Source organism: Dromiciops gliroides, chromosome 6 (assembly GCF_019393635.1).
Source record: "Dromiciops gliroides isolate mDroGli1 chromosome 6, mDroGli1.pri, whole genome shotgun sequence".
Lineage (NCBI taxonomy): Eukaryota > Metazoa > Chordata > Mammalia > Microbiotheria > Microbiotheriidae > Dromiciops > Dromiciops gliroides.
The window spans coordinates 165,482,379-165,501,345 of NC_057866.1; the positions used below are offsets into that span (position 1 = coordinate 165,482,379).

At 35.7% G+C, this 18,967-nt stretch overlaps 1 protein-coding gene across 1 annotated transcript in view; it reads right to left on the reverse strand.

The window, feature by feature from the left end:
• Nucleotides 1-18,967, reverse strand: part of LRBA (LPS responsive beige-like anchor protein) — a 762,673-nt gene that overhangs the window by 679,305 nt on the left and 64,401 nt on the right. Inside the window, 2 exon segments of the mRNA XM_043969784.1 lie at nt 664-764; nt 951-1,182. Coding sequence (XP_043825719.1) covers nt 664-764; nt 951-1,182 — 333 coding nt within the window.

Sequence of the window (18,967 nt, forward strand, 5' to 3'; positions counted from 1 at the left end):
AATCTGGCCTCAGACACCTAACACTTACTAGCTGTGTGACCTTGGGTAAGTCACTTAATCCCAATTGCCTCACCAAAAAAAAAATTAATAATAATAAAATGGAGTGGGTTTGTGTCTAATCTTGTTTGACCTTAAATTCAACTTCTGAGAGGTTTATATTTCTCTAAAGTAACACTGTCATCCACTCGTTCATTCATTTTTCTTTCAATCTGGAGAATGGGGGAAGAGAGAAGGTATAGTACTACTAAGAGGTATAGTACTACTAAGGTGGAATGATGAAAGACCACCATTTTGAATTCATCTTCTTTCCTTAATTCTAGCTATGACTTCAACTATGGAATTTTATCTAATACCTGATTTCACTTCATTTGGGGGGGTTGAAGTGGGGGGGGGGGTAGAAATGAAGAAAGATCAGATAGTATCAGTCTTTATTCTGATGCTACCTTTCTCCTTGCTATACCAGTGTGATATCAAAAGTATAAAGGAGTTGAAAGGAACAAAAAGTATAGAAGAAATGGGAAACCAAATAAATAAAAACTATCTGAAGACATTTGCTCGAGGTGCTTGTCCCCATTATTTTAAAACTTGACATTTAAAAGAAAAAAATACAATTTTCAAAAAATATCAAGTAACAATTAAAAAAGTAAAGACTAAATATTTTACCCATTGGCCTTTTTCTCCCTGAAGTTTACTGAAGAACAGCTTTAGCTCCCGTACAGTCAAATTATAGGTAGCCAGCACTCCCAGCATATCAACTAAAAGATCTGGGGACAGAAGAAGAGTATAATTTTTATATCATCATATACCTATAGTTTCCCAATAAATAAAATAAGCTTACCAATTGTAATGAATTTACTTATTAAATGTAAAAAGGAGTAGAAAAAGCATTATTTTAAATACCTATCTTAATTTATTTCTGAAAAACATTCTACTGGCAGAGAAAGTCATACCTGCAATCATGTTGTCAGCTTTGTCAATTCTCCTGAGCACCTGTTCAACAAGACCGACTTCGGTGCATGCCTGAAGATTTCTTATGCTCTTTTTCAGAATGGCAGTAAACATGCTCCATACTTCTGCTTGGCAAGTGACATCACATTTGTCCAAAAGATCCACCATACAAATAATACTTTCCCCTTCTTGGATGATAAAGTTCATTTCCAAATCAAACTGTCCACCAACCAACTTCCAAAAAGGGAGAAAAACAAAAGTCACTTACTGTATGTACATGTACACGTGCACGCGCATGAGCGTACACACACACACACATTTGCATGTGCTAATTCCCTTTACCTTATTATTGAATGAATATATTCATCTGCCTTTTTATCTCTCTACCTATCAGAAATCTTCAGAAAAAGAGAACTAGAAAGTAGCTTCAGCAAATAGTTAAAAGTTAATAGAACTTTTTAAATAAAGAAAAAACGTTTTTGCAAATTTGAAAATAAAAGGCTACTGAAGAAAATAAGACATTTTAAACATAGGAAAAATATATTTGTTGGTAGAAACTATAAGTAAGGCTATGATCACAAAATGTAAATCAAGGAGGGAGTCACGGCCAAGCCCTTTATAGGTGCCCTTGAGCCCATCTCTTCCAACATGCTATAGCAGATTACAACCTCAATCACTCTGTCTCTCTCACACTACCTTCTCTCTCTCTCTCTCTCTCTCTCTCTCTCTCTCCTCTCTCTCTCTCTCTCTCTCTCTCTCTCTCCCCCCCCCATGTTCTCTTTCCTCCCTCTTCCCCTCTTCCCTTCCCTCTGTCATCTTCAACCTCTCTCTTTGTATTGGCTCTTTTTCAAATGGCTTTAAACACATCAAAATCTCCCTGATTCATAAGGAAAAAAAACCCTCTTCCCTAGAGCCTTCCAACACCTCAAAGCTATGGTCCTATGGCTGTATCTCTTTTTCAGGTAAATATATAGAAAAGTGTCTATACTCATTAGGTGTACTTCCTACAAACTCACTCATTCTTTAATCCTTTGTAATCTGGCTCCCAACTCATTACTCAACTGAAAATCCTCTCTCCAAATGTACCAAAAATCTCATAATTGTCATATATGATCATCTTTTCTCAGGCCTCATCCTTCTTGATCCTTCTATCTAATATATTTGAAACTACTGACCACTCTCTCCTCCTGTATACTCTCTTCTCTATGGGTTTTCTTTTTTTTTTTAGTGAGGCAATTGGGATTAAGTGACTTGCCCAGAGTCACACAGCTAGCAAGTGTTAAGTGTCTGAGGCCGAATTCGAACTCAGGTACTCCTGACTCCAGGGTCTGTGCTCTATCCACTGCTCCATCTAGCTGCCCAATGGGTTTTCTTAACACTACTCTCTCCTGCTTATCTTCCTGTTTATTCTCTAACTCCTTTGCTGGATTTTATCATATCTCCTTATGCAAATGTTTCCAAAGGCTTTGTCTTGGAATCTCACTATCTATGTATTTTCTCTTAGTGACCATATTAGCTCTCATAGGGTTTAATGATCATTTCTATAAAATGACTTCTGTATCTATATAGGCAACCTTACTCTCTCTTTTGAGCTTCAGTTCTCCATCATCAACTGCCTATAGAACATTTAAAACTGAATATCTGGAGACATTTCAACCTCAAAATGTTTGAACTTATTCTTTCTACTAATCCCGCCCCCCCTCCTGAAAAAACAAACAAACACCCACACCTTTTTTCAGAATGTGCCTATTTCTGCGGAAGGCATACCATTCTTCATATCAAGATTAATAAATTCAGAGTCATCCTTAATTCACTAACATACCTAACCAGTTTGGCAACTCTTGCCTTTACTACCCACAATAATTTATTGTATATATATATGTACGTATGTGTGTATATATGACTTCTCTTTTTATTCACACTCACTCAATTTAGCTCCTTATCACTTCTTGCCCAGATCACTTATTCCAACTCCCTGCTAATTGGCTCCCTGCTTCAAGCTTCTCACCAGTCAGTACTTCACAGTACTGCCAAAGGAATTTTCTATAACAACCCCTTCACTTCTGATTCAAATGAAAAGGAAGAACTTTTCTTTGTCAAGGCAAACCCCTCCACATATAAACAAGATCCCATTGCATGCCACCTTCTCCAGCAGATTGTACTCTACATCATCTCTGCTTTCTCAATAATATGCTATTTCTTCATGTCTAAAGGATGCATGCCTGCTGCCTTAAAACACACCCATGTCTCTCCCATGCTTAAAAAAATTTCTCATTTGATCTATCAATCCCCACTAGCTATCCTCCAATACTCTGTCTCCCTTTTATGGCTAATCTTTTTGAGAAAACTATCTAAAATCATTCTTCCACTTCCTCTCATCTCATTCTCTGAATTATCATTGTTCTTCCAATATCACTGTTCAAGTGAAATTGTGTCTCCAAAATTATCAATGATCTCTCAATTGCCAAATCTAATGGCCTTTTCTCAATCCTCATCTTTCCTGATCACTCTGCAACCTCTGACACTGCTTATCACCCCCTTCCTCAAAAGTCCGTGTATTTTCTAATACACATTAAATGTTTCTTCTTTCCTTCTCAAGCAAAATCATATGCTTACTTAGATTTCACAATACCTATCATGAATGTCAAAAAGATCATGTGGTAAAAGTCTTTTAAAAAAAAAAAGAACTGAGGTGTTTCAGTGTTTTTTACCCCCCAAAAATCCTTAAATATAAAGGAAGCTATATAAAAACACCCTCTCTTTCTTCTCTCCATATTCTCATTTGGCGATTTCATCAGTTCCAATAAATTCAATTATCATCTCCATGAAGATGATATCCATATTTATATATCTAGACCTCATCTCTCTTGAAGTCAATCATGCTTCTTCAACTGGCCTTTTAGCATCTCAACCTGGAAATCCCAATGACATCTCCAAATCAACATATTTAAAAAAGAACTTATCATTCTCCTTAAACCCAAACCTCTTTCTAATTTTTTCCATTCCTACTAAGGGCACCACCATTCTGCAAGTAACTCAGGTTTACCTTATTATCATGAGTCACCCTCATTCTTAGCTGATTCATTCCACCCTTCTCTGTATCCAGTTAGTTACCAAGCTTTGTCAAATGTACTTCCTTGTGATCTCTTGCTTCTAATCCCCTTTTCTCCATTTATCCTAAGTCAGGTTCTCATCATTTAAACCAGGGTTTCTTAAACTTTTTCCACTTGCAACCCCTTTCACTCGAAAAATGTTTATGTGACCCTGGGTATACATAACCTTTTACTGTTGCCAAATTTTTCATGACCCCCACATTCAGTTATGAGACCCCATAGAAGGTTGTGAGCCACAGTTTAAGAAGCTTTGATCTAAACTATCTCAATCGCCTCCTAAGTGATCTCCCTGTATGTAGTCTCTCCCCTCTCCAAACTATACAACCAGATCTGCCTAATATTTCTAAAGTCCAGGTCTAACCATGTCACTTCTCTGATCAAAAAGCTCTTCATGACTATCAAAGCTTTAAAATATTTGAGTGAATCTATCCAAGAACTATATAGATCAAACCATAAAATGCTCTTTGCAGAAATAAAACTGAACTAAATAGTTGGAGAAATAGTATTTGCTCATGAGTCAGATGAGCCAATATAATAAAAAATTATAACAATGCTGAAACTAACTTACTTCTTCAGTGCTTTATCACCACAATTACCAAAGAAGCACTTTATACAGCTAGAAAAAATAATAATATTCACATGGTCAAAGGAAAAAGTCAAGAATCTCAAAGATAATTATGAAAACAAGTAGAAAGTTGATCAGTAAAAGATTTCAAAATGCAAAACAAAATAATAATCATTAAAATAATTTGGCATTGGGGCAGCTAGGTGGCAAAGTGGATAAAGCCTCAGCCCTGGATTCGGGAGGACCTGAGTTCAAATCCGGCCTCAGACACTTGACACTTACTAGCTGTGTGACCCTGGGCAAGTCACTTAACCCTCGTTGCTCTGCCAAAAAAAAATTGGCATTAATTTTTTTTAAAGTGAAGTAGTAGGGGGCAGCTAGGTGGAGCAGTGGATAGAGCACTGGCCCTGGAGTCAGGAGTACCTGAGTTCAAATCCAGCCTCAGACACTTAATACTTACTAGCTGTGTGACCCTGGACAAGTCACTTAACCCCAATTGCCTCACTAAAAAAAAAAGTAAAGTAGTAGAAGAGATCAAGTAGACAACATACAAAAACAAACTGACATAGCAGCACATTATTTGATAAACCTAAACACCTGAAGTTACTTGGCAAAGGACTCGCCATTTGAACAAAATTACTAAGAAAATTCAACAGAATTCTGGCAGAAATTAGGTTCATACCAACAACTCATACCATATACCAAAATAAATGCCAAAAGAACACACAACCTAGACAGAAAAGATCACATAAGAAACAAATTAGGTAGTTAAGAAGACATTAACTATCTTTATAGCCCAAAGGGCTATAAAACTGTGCATACCCTTTGACCCAGCAATAGCACTATTAGGTCTTCTTCCCAAAGAGATCATAAAAAAGGGAAAAGGATCCACATGTGTAAAAATATTTATAGTTGCTCTTTTTGTGGTGGCAAGGAATTGGAAATTGAGGGGATGCCCATCAAGTGGGGAATGGCTGAACAAGTTGTGGTATATGAATGTAATGGAATACTACTGTGCTGTAACAGTAAGAAACGATGAGCAGGCAGATTTCAGAGAAACCTGGAAGGATTTACATGAACTCATGCTGAGTGAGATAAGCAGAACCAGAGGAACACTGTACACAGTATCAACAACACTTTGCATTGATCAACTGTGATAGACTTGACTCTTCTCAGCAATACAATGGTCCAAGATAGTTTCAAAGGACTCATGATGGAAAATGCTCTCCAAATCCAGAAGAAAAAAAAAAAGAACTGTGGAATCTAAATGCTGATTGAACCATACTATTTCTACTTTTTTTGTTTTTCTTTTTTGAGGTTTTTCCCTTTTGCTCTAATTCTTCTTTCACAGCATGACTAATGCAGAAATATGTTTAATGTGATTGTACATATATGACCTATATCAGATTGCTTGCTGTCTTGGGGAGGGAGGGAGAAAAATTTGAAACTAGAAATCTTATAAAAACAAATGTTGAAAACTATTTCTACATGTAACTAGAAAATAATAAAATACTTTTATGATAAAAAATAATGCTTCTGATGAATATTTTTATTCAAATATACAACAAGCATTTTTAAAATGCCTCCTTTGGGACAAAAAATGTAACTGGGGCTGAGAAAAATAAAAAGATAAATAAAAGTTTCTTACAGAGCATACAATATCTTATATCTTTAAATTATTATGTATTTTGCACTCTAACTTCTTTGTTATAATCATTATAATATTACTTTGTATCTATCACAAAAGGCATAGTAGAATCTAAGACGCGATGAGGAAAATGTGTCTTCAAATCCCACCTCTGACACTTACTATGTAACCATGGGCAAGATATATAAGTATCTTGTGCTTCAGTTTCCTTTTCTGTAAAATATGGCTAATACCATTTGTAGTACTTACTTCACAGAGTTATTGTAAGGATCAAATGAGAAAATATATATGACGCACTTTGCAAACTGGAAATGGTCTATACCAGCTTAATTGTTCTAAATTGGCTCTGTAAGTTTTTATAACAGCCTATGGCCAAAAAATATAAAATCAAATGTTAGTAAGAACTGAATAAAAGGTCACTGAAATTATCATTTTAAAACTATTTTAAAACTAACCTGTAATTCCATCAATATTTCTTGTATATCCTCTTAGAAAATTATGATGTTTTATTCACCAAAGAGTATACAAATTAGCTGATACTCCACACCAAAATATACAATGTCATAAACTGCATGGAGTACGAATGCTGATTAAAGAATACTTTTTTCTTTTATTTTTCTTGTATTTTTAGTATGTTTTCTTTTGAAATATGGCTAATATGGAAATGTTTTGTATGACTACAAAATGTTTTAAAAGTAATTGAGAAAAAATAAAACAAAGACAAAATTTTAAATGGCAAAATACAAAGTTTAAATTATTTTAATGATATCTATATCAAATTTCAAATGAAAAAGGCAAAGAAAATATAGACTAACATGAAAATGTTTATAGGTATGTTAAACATCAGTCTTTTTAAATCATATACAAAAGAAATAAAGTTTAATTCAATTATTAAATGGCTACATTTCATCACATTGCTACTAATATTAATAAGTGGACAATTTTTAAAAAATATACTAAGCATTTTGAACTTTGTATTAGTCATTATTATAGGTAATCTTTGTTTTAATTATACCATCTAAAAAGTAAGGCACTGATCTATTTTACATTACCTAAACCTCTCATTTAAAGCACTTTTAAAGTAGAGTAAGAAATGAGGCAAATGAGGCAAATTAAAACTTCAAGAGGGCAAGAGCATTCTTAACCAGGAGAATTTACTGAGATCTAACTGTGGAAAGTATCTGTGAAGAGACTGACAAATAAGTTAACAAGAAAAACAAAATAAGAAAATTATACAATATTGTCCTGTTTTTAAAACGGGGGGGGGGGTGGGAGGGGGGCAAAGGGTAAAAATAGAACTGAAAGGAATTTTTTTTAAAAAGCCTGAGAATCATTAGATAGAAAAGGTCAAGAGAAATTCATCAGTGACATTTCTTTAAAAAGACAAATAATAAATAACCTTCTCCACATCTCTGCCCAATGAACCAATCACAGTCTGGAACTTATACAAAAGTCAATGGCTTTTAATTACATAGGTCACTCAACAAATCTAAGTTGAAAGGCGAGTACTATTCCACAAAAAGTATATTTATTGACAACAACACCAAAATCTATTAAGGGTTCTAACAACTTCTAAAAATGTGGCCAAAATATATAATAAATCCCATTATATAAAACTATTCTAGTTGAAATTAAACTAACTTCAGAGACCTTACCTTCACCTTAATATTACTAACACCAATCCTTCATTTAGGACCCCATGTACTTTCATCAGTAATCACCCACTTAAGAAGCAACAGAATTAATTTTCAAAGTAATTTTCAATATATGTGCATGTATACATGTGTTTCTATTTCACGAGCTTTTAAATTAAGTTTATATTCCTAGAAGTGTGTCAAGGCAGATATTTTAAATATTTCTCCATTGCTTAATGTATTTTAAAATGTGCTTTCAAGAAGAAAATTGATGGGGGATATTGGTACACACAAATGTATGGCATATTTGATATACTATATGTATGCATACTTATTATATATAAAAGCATGCACAGAGTCTACAGTATGTCATGTTAACCCTTTCTAATAGTTATTTGAAACTGATCAACCTTCAAAACACAAATTTGTTCCCAATGACAGGGATCATAATCCAGGCTCAAGCATTGGCTAGTTATTATCTGAGCTGTAGTAATGGCTGTGCACTACAAAATGTAATCTTCCCAAATGTCACAGTAAGTTATGAATATCTGAGCAGTCTAATGCACCTTACTAGCCATGAAATGTGAAAATGTAATCTTATTACCTTTTTTATGGTTGTATTTTTTTGAATAATGTAGCCTGGAAACTGATGTATAGTCTTTCTCTGCACTTTACCGTGATTTGGTCTCCTATGCTGTATGATACATTTTTCAAAACCATCCAATTCAGCGTATTTTAGATCTAAGCCTGAACTTCATAAACAATCTTTATTGCAACCTACAGAGTAGCTTAACATTATCCTTCTACAAGTTATAGTTTAATGTTCAAGATTATAGAATTTTTTAAAAGCTTATTCAAAGATTTCCGATACATAATCACAAATTTTATACATCAGAAACTTGATATGGGAAGTTATTTCTCTTTTCAAAGTCATATTTTAAAAATAAATCAAGCCAACACTAATTCATTAAAGATATACTCTGTGTTTTAATTTCACAAAATACAAGTAATGAAGAGAAAATATTTCCTCTTCAGACAGACACCGCAAACTGAAAACTGCCATCTAGAAATTAAATCATATTCTAACACTCTAAATATACTTTATTTTTCTTTGGCCACTTCAGAGTGTACTTACTTGATTCTCCCTGACTTGAAAAAAAGAATGTGATAGAAAAGGAGGAGTACTGGAATCCATTCAAAGGACTTGAATATGAGTGCTGGCTTTGCAGATAATACGCTGTGAGAACTTGAGCAAGTCACTAATCTCTGGATCATATTTACAACACTTTAAAATGAGGATACTGAACTTTATTATTACTAAATATAAGGGCCCTTTTAGGTTCAAAACTGATCCTCTCTTCAATTTTTATAAATACATCTATTTTTGAGCGGGTTCTCTATACTTTGAGCCCATTTCTGCCTAAGAACTTTTTCAAGTTGAACTATATCCTTATTTATTTATCTTTTCAGGCTTGGATACTCTAATCCACTTTTTTTTTTTAATAACTTTTTTTTTTTTTGCGGGGCTATGAGGGTTAAGTGACTTGCCCAGGGTCACACAGCTAGTAAGTGTCAAGTGTCTGAGGCCGAATTTGAACTCAGGTACTCCTGAATCCAGGGCCAGTGCTTTATCCACTGTGCTACCTAGCTGCCCCTCTAATCCACTTTTAATCTTATCAATATGGACACTCCCATCAGTGACACAGATTGCACCCCATCCATTCCTGCTTTTCTGTGCAACTTTTGTCCACATTCCTCCCATAAATTTTCCACAAGGTAGAGTCCTTCCAAATACCATCCATATGCTAGATAACTCTTGTCCCCTTTTTTCAATGATGATCTAGTAAAATCCTTTACACTGCTCATACTAAACAATTCCTCTCACTTTCTTATTTGTAATGTGCTGAGGCCTACTCATACCCACCATTGCCCTTCAGGTGATCACCTTCAATTTGAATTCTACCTCAGGGACTGGGATTATCTGTTACTTATATCCATACAGTAGCACCATAAAAATACTGTTATTTAAAAAGAATAAATAAAGGTGGGCCTTTTCTTCAGGCAGAATCAATGTGTAATCACTAGCCCACTCTTCACTTTGGCACCATCTCATAGCCCATTTGGAGGTTCTATAGGAGTTATATGTACTGACACAGAATACAACTATCAATTTAATCAAAGCCTTAACAATCAGCTTTCTCTAGCCACTTGACATTTCCTATGTGCATACCTGGACTGAAACCTTAAATGATTATGTATCTCATTAAAGAAATTCTGCAACATTCTGGCTTTGTGCCATTAGAAAACAGGAACAGTCAGTCAGTATTTACTAAACATCTACTATGTGCTGGGCACTGTGCTAAGAGCTGGGATACACAGAAAGGCAACAGACAGTCCCTATCCTCAAGGAGCTCACAATCTAACGGAGGTGACAACAAGCAAACAAATATGTACAAGCAAGCTATATACAGAATAAATGGGAAATACCTAATAGAGGGAAGGTAACAGAATTGAAGGGTTAGGGAAGGCTTCCTATACAAGGTGAGATTTTAGCTGGATTATGAAGGAAGCAGAGAAGCCCAATGAAGTCATACTTATATTTAACTGAAACTTCTTTTTGTTATCTTGTTTCATTTAGAGCATGAATGTCAAGATTGATGAGACTTAGTTCCTGGCTGTGATATGAAGCTTCAGAATTATTTTACGGTAATTTGCATTTCTCTTATTATTAGTGATTTGGGGCATACTTTCAACTGATTATTGAAATTCTGTAATTCTTTTTCCAACTGTTCATAACTCTGATTATTTATACATTGGGTAACAACCCTCAGTCTTAATTATTTGCATCATATAAATATGTATTATTCTATATATTCCTATATATGTACTTGCTCCCTCATGAGAATATAAACTCCCTGGGAACAGCGATTTTTATTTATATCCTTAGTACAAAGAACAGGAAATCAAGATTGTGCCTATCAACTGAGGAATGGCTATACAAATTGTGGTATATGAATGTAATAAAATACTATTGTGCTATAAGAAACAATGAGGGGATAATTTCTTTTTTTTTTAATTAATAAAATATTTTATTTTTTTTCTGTTACATGTAAAGATAGTTCTCATCTTTTGTTTATACAAGCTTTACAATTTCAGATTTTTCTCCCTCCCTCCCTTCCCTTCCCCCTCCCCTAGACAGCAGGTAATCTGATATAGGTTTCATATATATATATATATATATATATATACATAATAACATTAATCCTATTTCTGCATTAGTCATGTTATAAGAGAAAAAAATTGGAGCACTGATGAAAAACCTCAAAATAGAAAAAAACAACAGCACCAAAAACAAAAGAAATAGTATGGTTCATTCAGCATCCATACTCCGCAGTTTTTTTTTTTCTTGGATTTGGAGATAATGAGGGGATGATTTCAAACAAACCTGGAAAAGACTTTTATGAAATGATATAGCATAAAGTAAAAAAAATAATTTATAAAATTTTTGAAAAGCTTAAGAACTCTGGTTAATACAATCATCAATCATGATTCCAAAGGACCAATAATAAAGAATACTACCCATCTTCTGACAAATAAGTGGAGTAAATATGCAGGGACACATTTTCAGACACAGTCAATATGAAAATTTGCTTTGCTTAATAATAATAATAACATTTATATAGCATTGACTATGTGCCAGCCACTTTGCTAAGTACTTAACAATTATATCATTTGATCCTGAAAGGTAGGTGATATTATTATCCCCATTTTATAGATAAGGAAACTGAGGCAAACACAGGTTAAGTGACTTGCCCACAGTCACAGAGCTAGAACATGCCTGAGGCTGGCATGTTCTTGATTCCAGGCCCAGAACTCAAATTATGTACATCTGTTGCAAGGATTTTGTTTTTCTTCTTTGTTTTCTTTCCTGGTAGGAGAGGAAGGGGGAAAAGTGAAAGGGAGAAAAAATAAATGCTTGTAAATTTTTTTAAATTATTTGTTCAGGGTAAGTATTATTATCACAATGACATCCTCTTTTGAGAGGGAGCTTTGGGTATGGCTACTGAAGCATGGAGATGAGGGTGCTAATAAAAATTTACCATAAAATTCAAAACAGGTAGAAGACCCAATCCTAAGGCTCCTGATGCATTTAGATATAAGGAGCTGTATTTAAGTTTAAAATAAATTTTTTTAAATTAAAGGCTATAAGGAGCTGCTGGATATAATCAACTAGATGACGACTATAACAGGGAACCCAGAATGAGCCCACCAGAGCACCACAATTTTCAATGGGAGAGAAATATTATGAGCTCTTGGGAATCACTATATCTCCCTTCAGAATCCTCTACATGTTAATATATAGAGCACCGAATGGAAACCTAGCCTATATAGTCAACGCCAAACAATACCAGGTCTCCCAGTGAATAAAAGATATTCTCCTAAGGTGACAGACATGAAGAAAGACAAGTATTTTATTTTGCAATGCCAGTACAACAATAACCCTCTGTGGATGAAGGCAAATAGCACCTGCTAGGTTATAGCAAAACACAGGAAGCTCAATGAAGACGTGCCCATTTGCTGTGGCTGTCTCTGACCTCATCAATGCAGTAGACCAGTTAACTCAGACATAGATTGAGTAGTGTGGAGTTACCCAATTCATCAAAGCTTGTATCCCTATTTCTGAATCTAGTCAAGAGCAATTCACTTTCACCTAAGAAGTTCAGTATACTTTCACTGTCCTTCCCCAACATTATCTGAACTTTTCCCTCATGCTGCAACATAACTGGTGGGTAAATACTTGAAAGAAGCTTCCCTTCCTGAGGACAATAATGTACACAACTACACTGATAACAATGTTGAGAGAGTCAGACAAGGCTACAGTGGATCCTACACAAAACAGTAATGTAAGGGACAAGGGGTGGGAAATCAAACCCAAGAAAGCCTAAGATACAGTTTGCTCAGTCAAGTTTCAGGAATATAATACAATCTAAAAAGTAGCTCATTAAACTCTCCAGATTTTAGAGATCTAACAATCCCCATGTGGGTATCCTGGAGGTGTCCATTTACAGTCACTTGCAAATCCAACTTTTTCAAGTGAAGCTCCAAAGAGAAAAAAGTCTAAAAAAAATTAAAGTAGGTTGTCCAGAAGTCTCCCCCCGTGAGCCCTTGTGATCCCCTAAGCTCATTTTTTTTTAAGATCTCTTCATAAAGACTAGAGTAGGGGCAGCTAGGTGGTGCAGTGGATAAAGCACTGGCCCTGGATTCAGGAGGACCTGAGTTCAAATCCAGCCTCAGACACTTGACTTGTACTAGCTGAGTGACCTGGGCAAATCACTTAACCCTCATTGCCCCACCAAAAAAAGGAAAAAAAAAAAAAAAACACCATAAAGACCAGAGTAAGTGGAGCTGATGCCTACCATTACACAAATTTGTCTGTGGGGCAAATCAAAACCCATCAGAGACATCATATGTTCTGTATTGCACTAAGCAACAAAACAGAAGCTTTTAAGAGAATAGAAGAGGTTAGGGATTAGGTTCATTGCAAGTCTCAACATCAGGGGGCAAGATGTCACATTGTGTGGGGTGAGAGATCATAAGGATAAGGCAGCCACTTCTAGCCAATTGCCATTATCCTAATCATAGAGCTTATCCAACCAACAAGGCCTTCAATCGCATCTTGACCATTCAACCCCATCTCACAGCAAAGAGTTTGTCCCTACTAAAGAACTGCTTCATCACCATGCTCCTCACCACCAAAGCTAGGTGTTGCAAGTTTCCAGAAGCCACATCCATCCTGAATCTATGCCACCCTAGTAAAGACTGTCCAGAAAGATCTTGAAACAAACCTCCAGGAAGACTAGTAAAGCCAGTGTTTGAAAATCATTCCACTTGGGGCAGCTAGGTGGCACAGTGGATAAAGCACCGGCCCTGGATTCAGGAGGACCTGAGTTCAAAGCTGACCTCAGACACTTGACACTTACTAGCTGTGTGACCCTGGGCAAGTCACTTAACCCCCATTGCCCCGGGGGAAAAAAACCAGAAAGAAAATCATTCCACTTGAACTACTGCCTTCTGTGAGAAAATGATGGGGTTCTGGGGGACCCAGAGGACCCCCCCACTAGAGGAAGCCTTGCCTAACCTCTTAAGGCCAGCCCAGAGTCAGTAGAGTTGCAAAAGAAATGTAGATTGACCTTCCTGACTACCTAAAGGAAGTTAATTCACCTAGTAGACCCCTCAAATCATGTCAATCAATGGAATGACCAATTAGATTGGATCAATATGCAGTGACCCACCTTTACCTGAGAGAGGATAAAAATCCTTAGAGCAAGTGTCTGCTCTCTTTTCTCCCCTGCTCTTCTCGCTGTGCCTCTCCCCATCCTGGGATTTTATGCTGAGCCTGGGGCGCTGGAGGAGGCAGCCACGATGCCCCCACTCTCTCTCTTTTCTATCTAGTTATGTAGGGCTTCTGAACTCTAATTCTGAGCAATGTGCTCTCTCTCTTTACTAACATTTAATATGCTTTAATAATGCTTATTAATAAATGCTTAATGCCAAAGACTGGTGCTATAGCCTCTAATTTATAAGTAGCAATACATTAGAAACCCCGGCTAAGTTCCCTAAAACCTATAACAGAAATAGGCACCCCTATATATTTTCAAATGACACACTTCCCTTATAACTTTCCCAAATGAGATGTCTGAGCCTTGAGATCCCTGTCCCCTCAGGGTAATCCATATGCCCCAGAGAAACAGTCAAATCCTTTCAAATGACATATCTCCTTTCCTCTGGGAGAGTTCTGACAAATCTTTCCCAGAAAGGGTCTGGGAGTCCAATGGGTGATATTGTTGAGAGCTTCCTTGATTTCTTTCACGTGAACCGTGAAAATGTTGCTACTTAATTATGGAGAATATGTATTTCACTCAGAAGAAAGGGAATCACTTAGCTAATTGGGTTTTAATTGTGAGTCCATGAATAAAGGAGATAAGAGTATAATTCCAAAGCCCTGCAAAAGAAGTGGGCAGTCCTCCATCAGAGTCATCAAGGGACAGAAATTTGGTAACATTCCCCCAGTCGGAGTCCCAGGGAAAAGAATTTCTGCCTGGCAAGCTGCGGAACACTGAGTTAGTAATAGAACAAGGGAAAGTCTTGGTATCAACACTAGCACAAGGACAGAATAAATAAAGTCTTGGCTTACCTAACACATGACCCTGACCTATAATGAAAAATTAGTGACTGTGTCACCAAGAAGTGGCATTCCAGCATGAGTAATATCTGCAGATCCTAAACTATGCACCTGTGGCTTGGCCCCCAATGTCAAAGTAGAGTCTCAACTTCAGGTTCCAACTCAGTTTAAAATTTGCCAAGGTATAACTAAGGCAAGATCCTAGAGCAAAGGAGAATCTGCAGTTCTGTCACTGAAAAAGGAGAGCTTTCCAGCTGAACTCATCCATCATCATTCTATTGAGGCAAGCTGCTGCTTGGAACCAAACTCAAGTGAGAAACTTGCAGAAGAGCAACCCTCCAGGAGAGCAACAATCAGATTTACCTCAGATCAAATCACATTAAGAGAAGTAAAAACTTGCAGGTCTTATTCTCCCTGAGATACTGGAATAACATAACACACAATACCCCCCCCCCAAAAAAGCAGCAGCAACAAACGCAGACATTCTCTCCATAAGTACAAAGAACCTGGACTTAGCTTAAAATCTGAAGAAAGGGAGTAGACTGGAAGAACCAACCCAAAAAGTAATCTGACCATAGGAAGTTTCTATAGTAACAGGGAAGCTCATGATATAAATCCAGAAAGAATGAATCCAAAACATCAACAAGTAATGGCTCAAAACAAAGCACAGCTTGGGCACAAATTCAACTAGAAGTATATGTATGCATATGTGAATGTATATTGAATGTATATGTGTATATATGTAATTAAATATTAATGTAATGTAATGTTTTAATATATTAAATTAATTGGCTATCATCTTGATTGATATATTAATGATTTACTGTGTTAATATTACTTATATATTGTGTGTAATAATATATTAATTAGTAATATACACATACATACACACATATGAAAATGTATTGTGTATACACACACACACACAATGTGGACACTAAAAGGAAAAACTTGAAATGGGATCTGTACCCCCAAAGAGATCAAAGAAAAAGGAAAAGGAACAATATGTACAAAAATATTTATAGCAGCTCTTTTTGTGGTGGCAAACAATTGGAAATTGAAGAGATGCCCATGAAGGTGGAGACTAGCTGAACAAGTCGTAGTATATGATGGTGATGGAATACTACTGTGTTAAAAGAAATGACAGGGCAGCTAGGTGGCACGGTAGATAGAGAACCAGCCCTGAATTCAGGAGGACCTGAGTTCAAATCCGACCTCAGACACTTGACACTTACTAACTGTGTGACCCTGGGCAAGTCACTTAACCCCAATTGCCTCACTTAAAAAAAAAAAAGAAAGAAAGAAAGAAATGACAATCAGGATGCTTTCAGAAAAACCTGGGATGACTTACATGAACTCATGCAAAGTGAAATGAGAAGAACCAGAAGAACACTGTACATAGTAACAGCAATACTATATTAAAGACTAACTATGAATGACTTAGCTATTCTCAGCAATACAATGATTCAAGACAATTCTGAAGGGCTTATGATGAAAAATGCTATCCACCTACAGAGAAAGATGGTGTATAAACACTGAAGCATGCCTTTTTTACATTATTTTTTGGTCTGATTTCTTTTGCAACATGGTTAATATAGAAATGTTTTGCATGACTGCACATGTATAATCTATATCAAATTGCTTGCTATCATAAGGCAGGTGATAGTGAGGGAGGAAGAAAATTTGGTAATCAAAAAATTTTAAATGACCATTAACAATTTTTGTTTACATGTAATTAAAAAGAAATAAAATAAAAATTAAATGTAAAAAAAAAGAAATAAGAACTATCAAAGAAAAAATTGAAAAGGGAATTAACAATTTAGAAAAAAAGGGTATAAAACCTTACCCAGGCATTAGAATTAACCAAAGAAAAGTCAATAATTCTATAAGGAAACAAGAAATATTAAACCAAAGTTAAAAGACTGAAGAAAAAAAACCAGGAGAAATGTAAGATATCTCATAGCAAAAGCAAACTAAAGTAGGAAACAGATCAAAGAGAAATCTTTTTTTTTTTTTTTGCGGGACCATGGGGGTTAAGTGACATGCCCAGGGTCACACAGCTAGTATGTGTCAAGTGTCTGAGGCCAGATTTGAACTCAGGTACTCCTGAACCCAGGGCCAGTGCTTTATCCACTGCGCCACCTAGCTGCCCCAAGAAATCATTTTTAAAACATTGAAAGCCATGACCAATGAAAGAACCTATATAAAATATTTCAAGAAATATTAGAAAAATATCCAGATTCCTTAGAATCAAAGGACAAAGGAAAAAATAATCTATCCATCTCCTCCTAACAGAAATCCCAACATGCGAACTCCCAGGAATACTATAGCTAATATCAAAAGCTTCCAAACCAAAGAAAACATACTGTATGCAGTCAAAAAAAGAATTCAAGTATCAAAAAGCCACAATCAGGATCACAAATGATTTAACAGCCACTACTATAAAGGAACAGAGAACTCGGAATACTGTATTACAGAAGGCAAAGAAAGAAGTTTATATCCAAGAATAACTTACCCAACAAAATTGAGTATGATCCAAAAGGGGGGAAAATGGATTTTTAATGGAATAAAATATTTCTAAACATTCTTTGAGAATACCAGAGCTTCAAAGAAGCTTTAAATTGAAGGCATAAAAACCAAGAGAAACATAAAAAAGCAAACATGAACAATCAACCATAAAGGACTAAACAAGGATTAATTGCTTACATTCTAATAGGGGAAGGGGGGAGGGGAGGATTAGAGGGAAAGTAGGTTAAAGAATGGGATTAGTCCTAAACAAAACAAACTCTAAAAGGGAGGCACAAATGTATTCATAGTTCTTTTTACAGTACCAAAGAATTAGAAACTAAGGAGGTAGCTATCAATTAGGAAAAAACTGACAATATGTTAAGTGTAAGGAATACCATTGTGCTGTACTTAATAAATGAACAATATGGTTCCAGAGAAACCCAGAAAGACTTGTGTGACCTGATTCAGAGTGTAGCAGGAGAACAATTTATACAATGACAATATTGTAAAGACAACTTTAAACAACTGCTCTTTTTTATGGTGGCAAAAAACCCTTGAAAACTAAGGAGGTAACCATCAATTGGGGAATGGCTGAATGAATCATGGTATATGAATGTAATGGAACACTATGGTACCATAAGAAATTATGAAAGAGATGGAAATAAAGCAATCTAGAAAGACATAGAAATTGATACACATTGAAGAGAGCAGAAGCAGAACAATTTCTACAATAGCAACAATATCTTAAGAATTCTGATCAACCCAATGACCAAACAAGATTCCAAAGGATCAATAATGAAGTATGCTACTGACTTCCTGATAATGAGGTAACAGACTTGGTATTTAAAATACACAACACACACACACACACACACACACACACACACAATGGCGAACAGAGAATTGTTTTGCCCAATTATGCACATGTTACCAGTGGGGGTTTTTTCTTTTTTCCAGTGGAAGAGAAAATTGGGGGGGAAATATACTTTTAATTTCCAAAATTAAAGTAAACTTCTAAAAATAATTAAAAATCAAAACAAAGTCTATATTCAAAACATCTTTCACATCTTTCCCTCATCACCTTTCACTTGGACTACTGAAACAGCCTCCTCCTTATTCTCCCCACTCCTATCCATCTGCCATAAGAGGACAAAGCAATATTACTAAAACACAATTGGAATGTCACTTCCCTGCTTACAAGTTCCATGTCCCCTTATTACCTTTAGAATCAAATAAAAATTCCTTGTTAAGTCTTTCCCAATAGGGTAATAACCTACCTTTCAAGGGTAAGCATCATTATTCCCCTTCACAGCCAAACTGGCCTTTTTACTGATGCTCACATATAACACTCCATTTCTCTCATCTCTT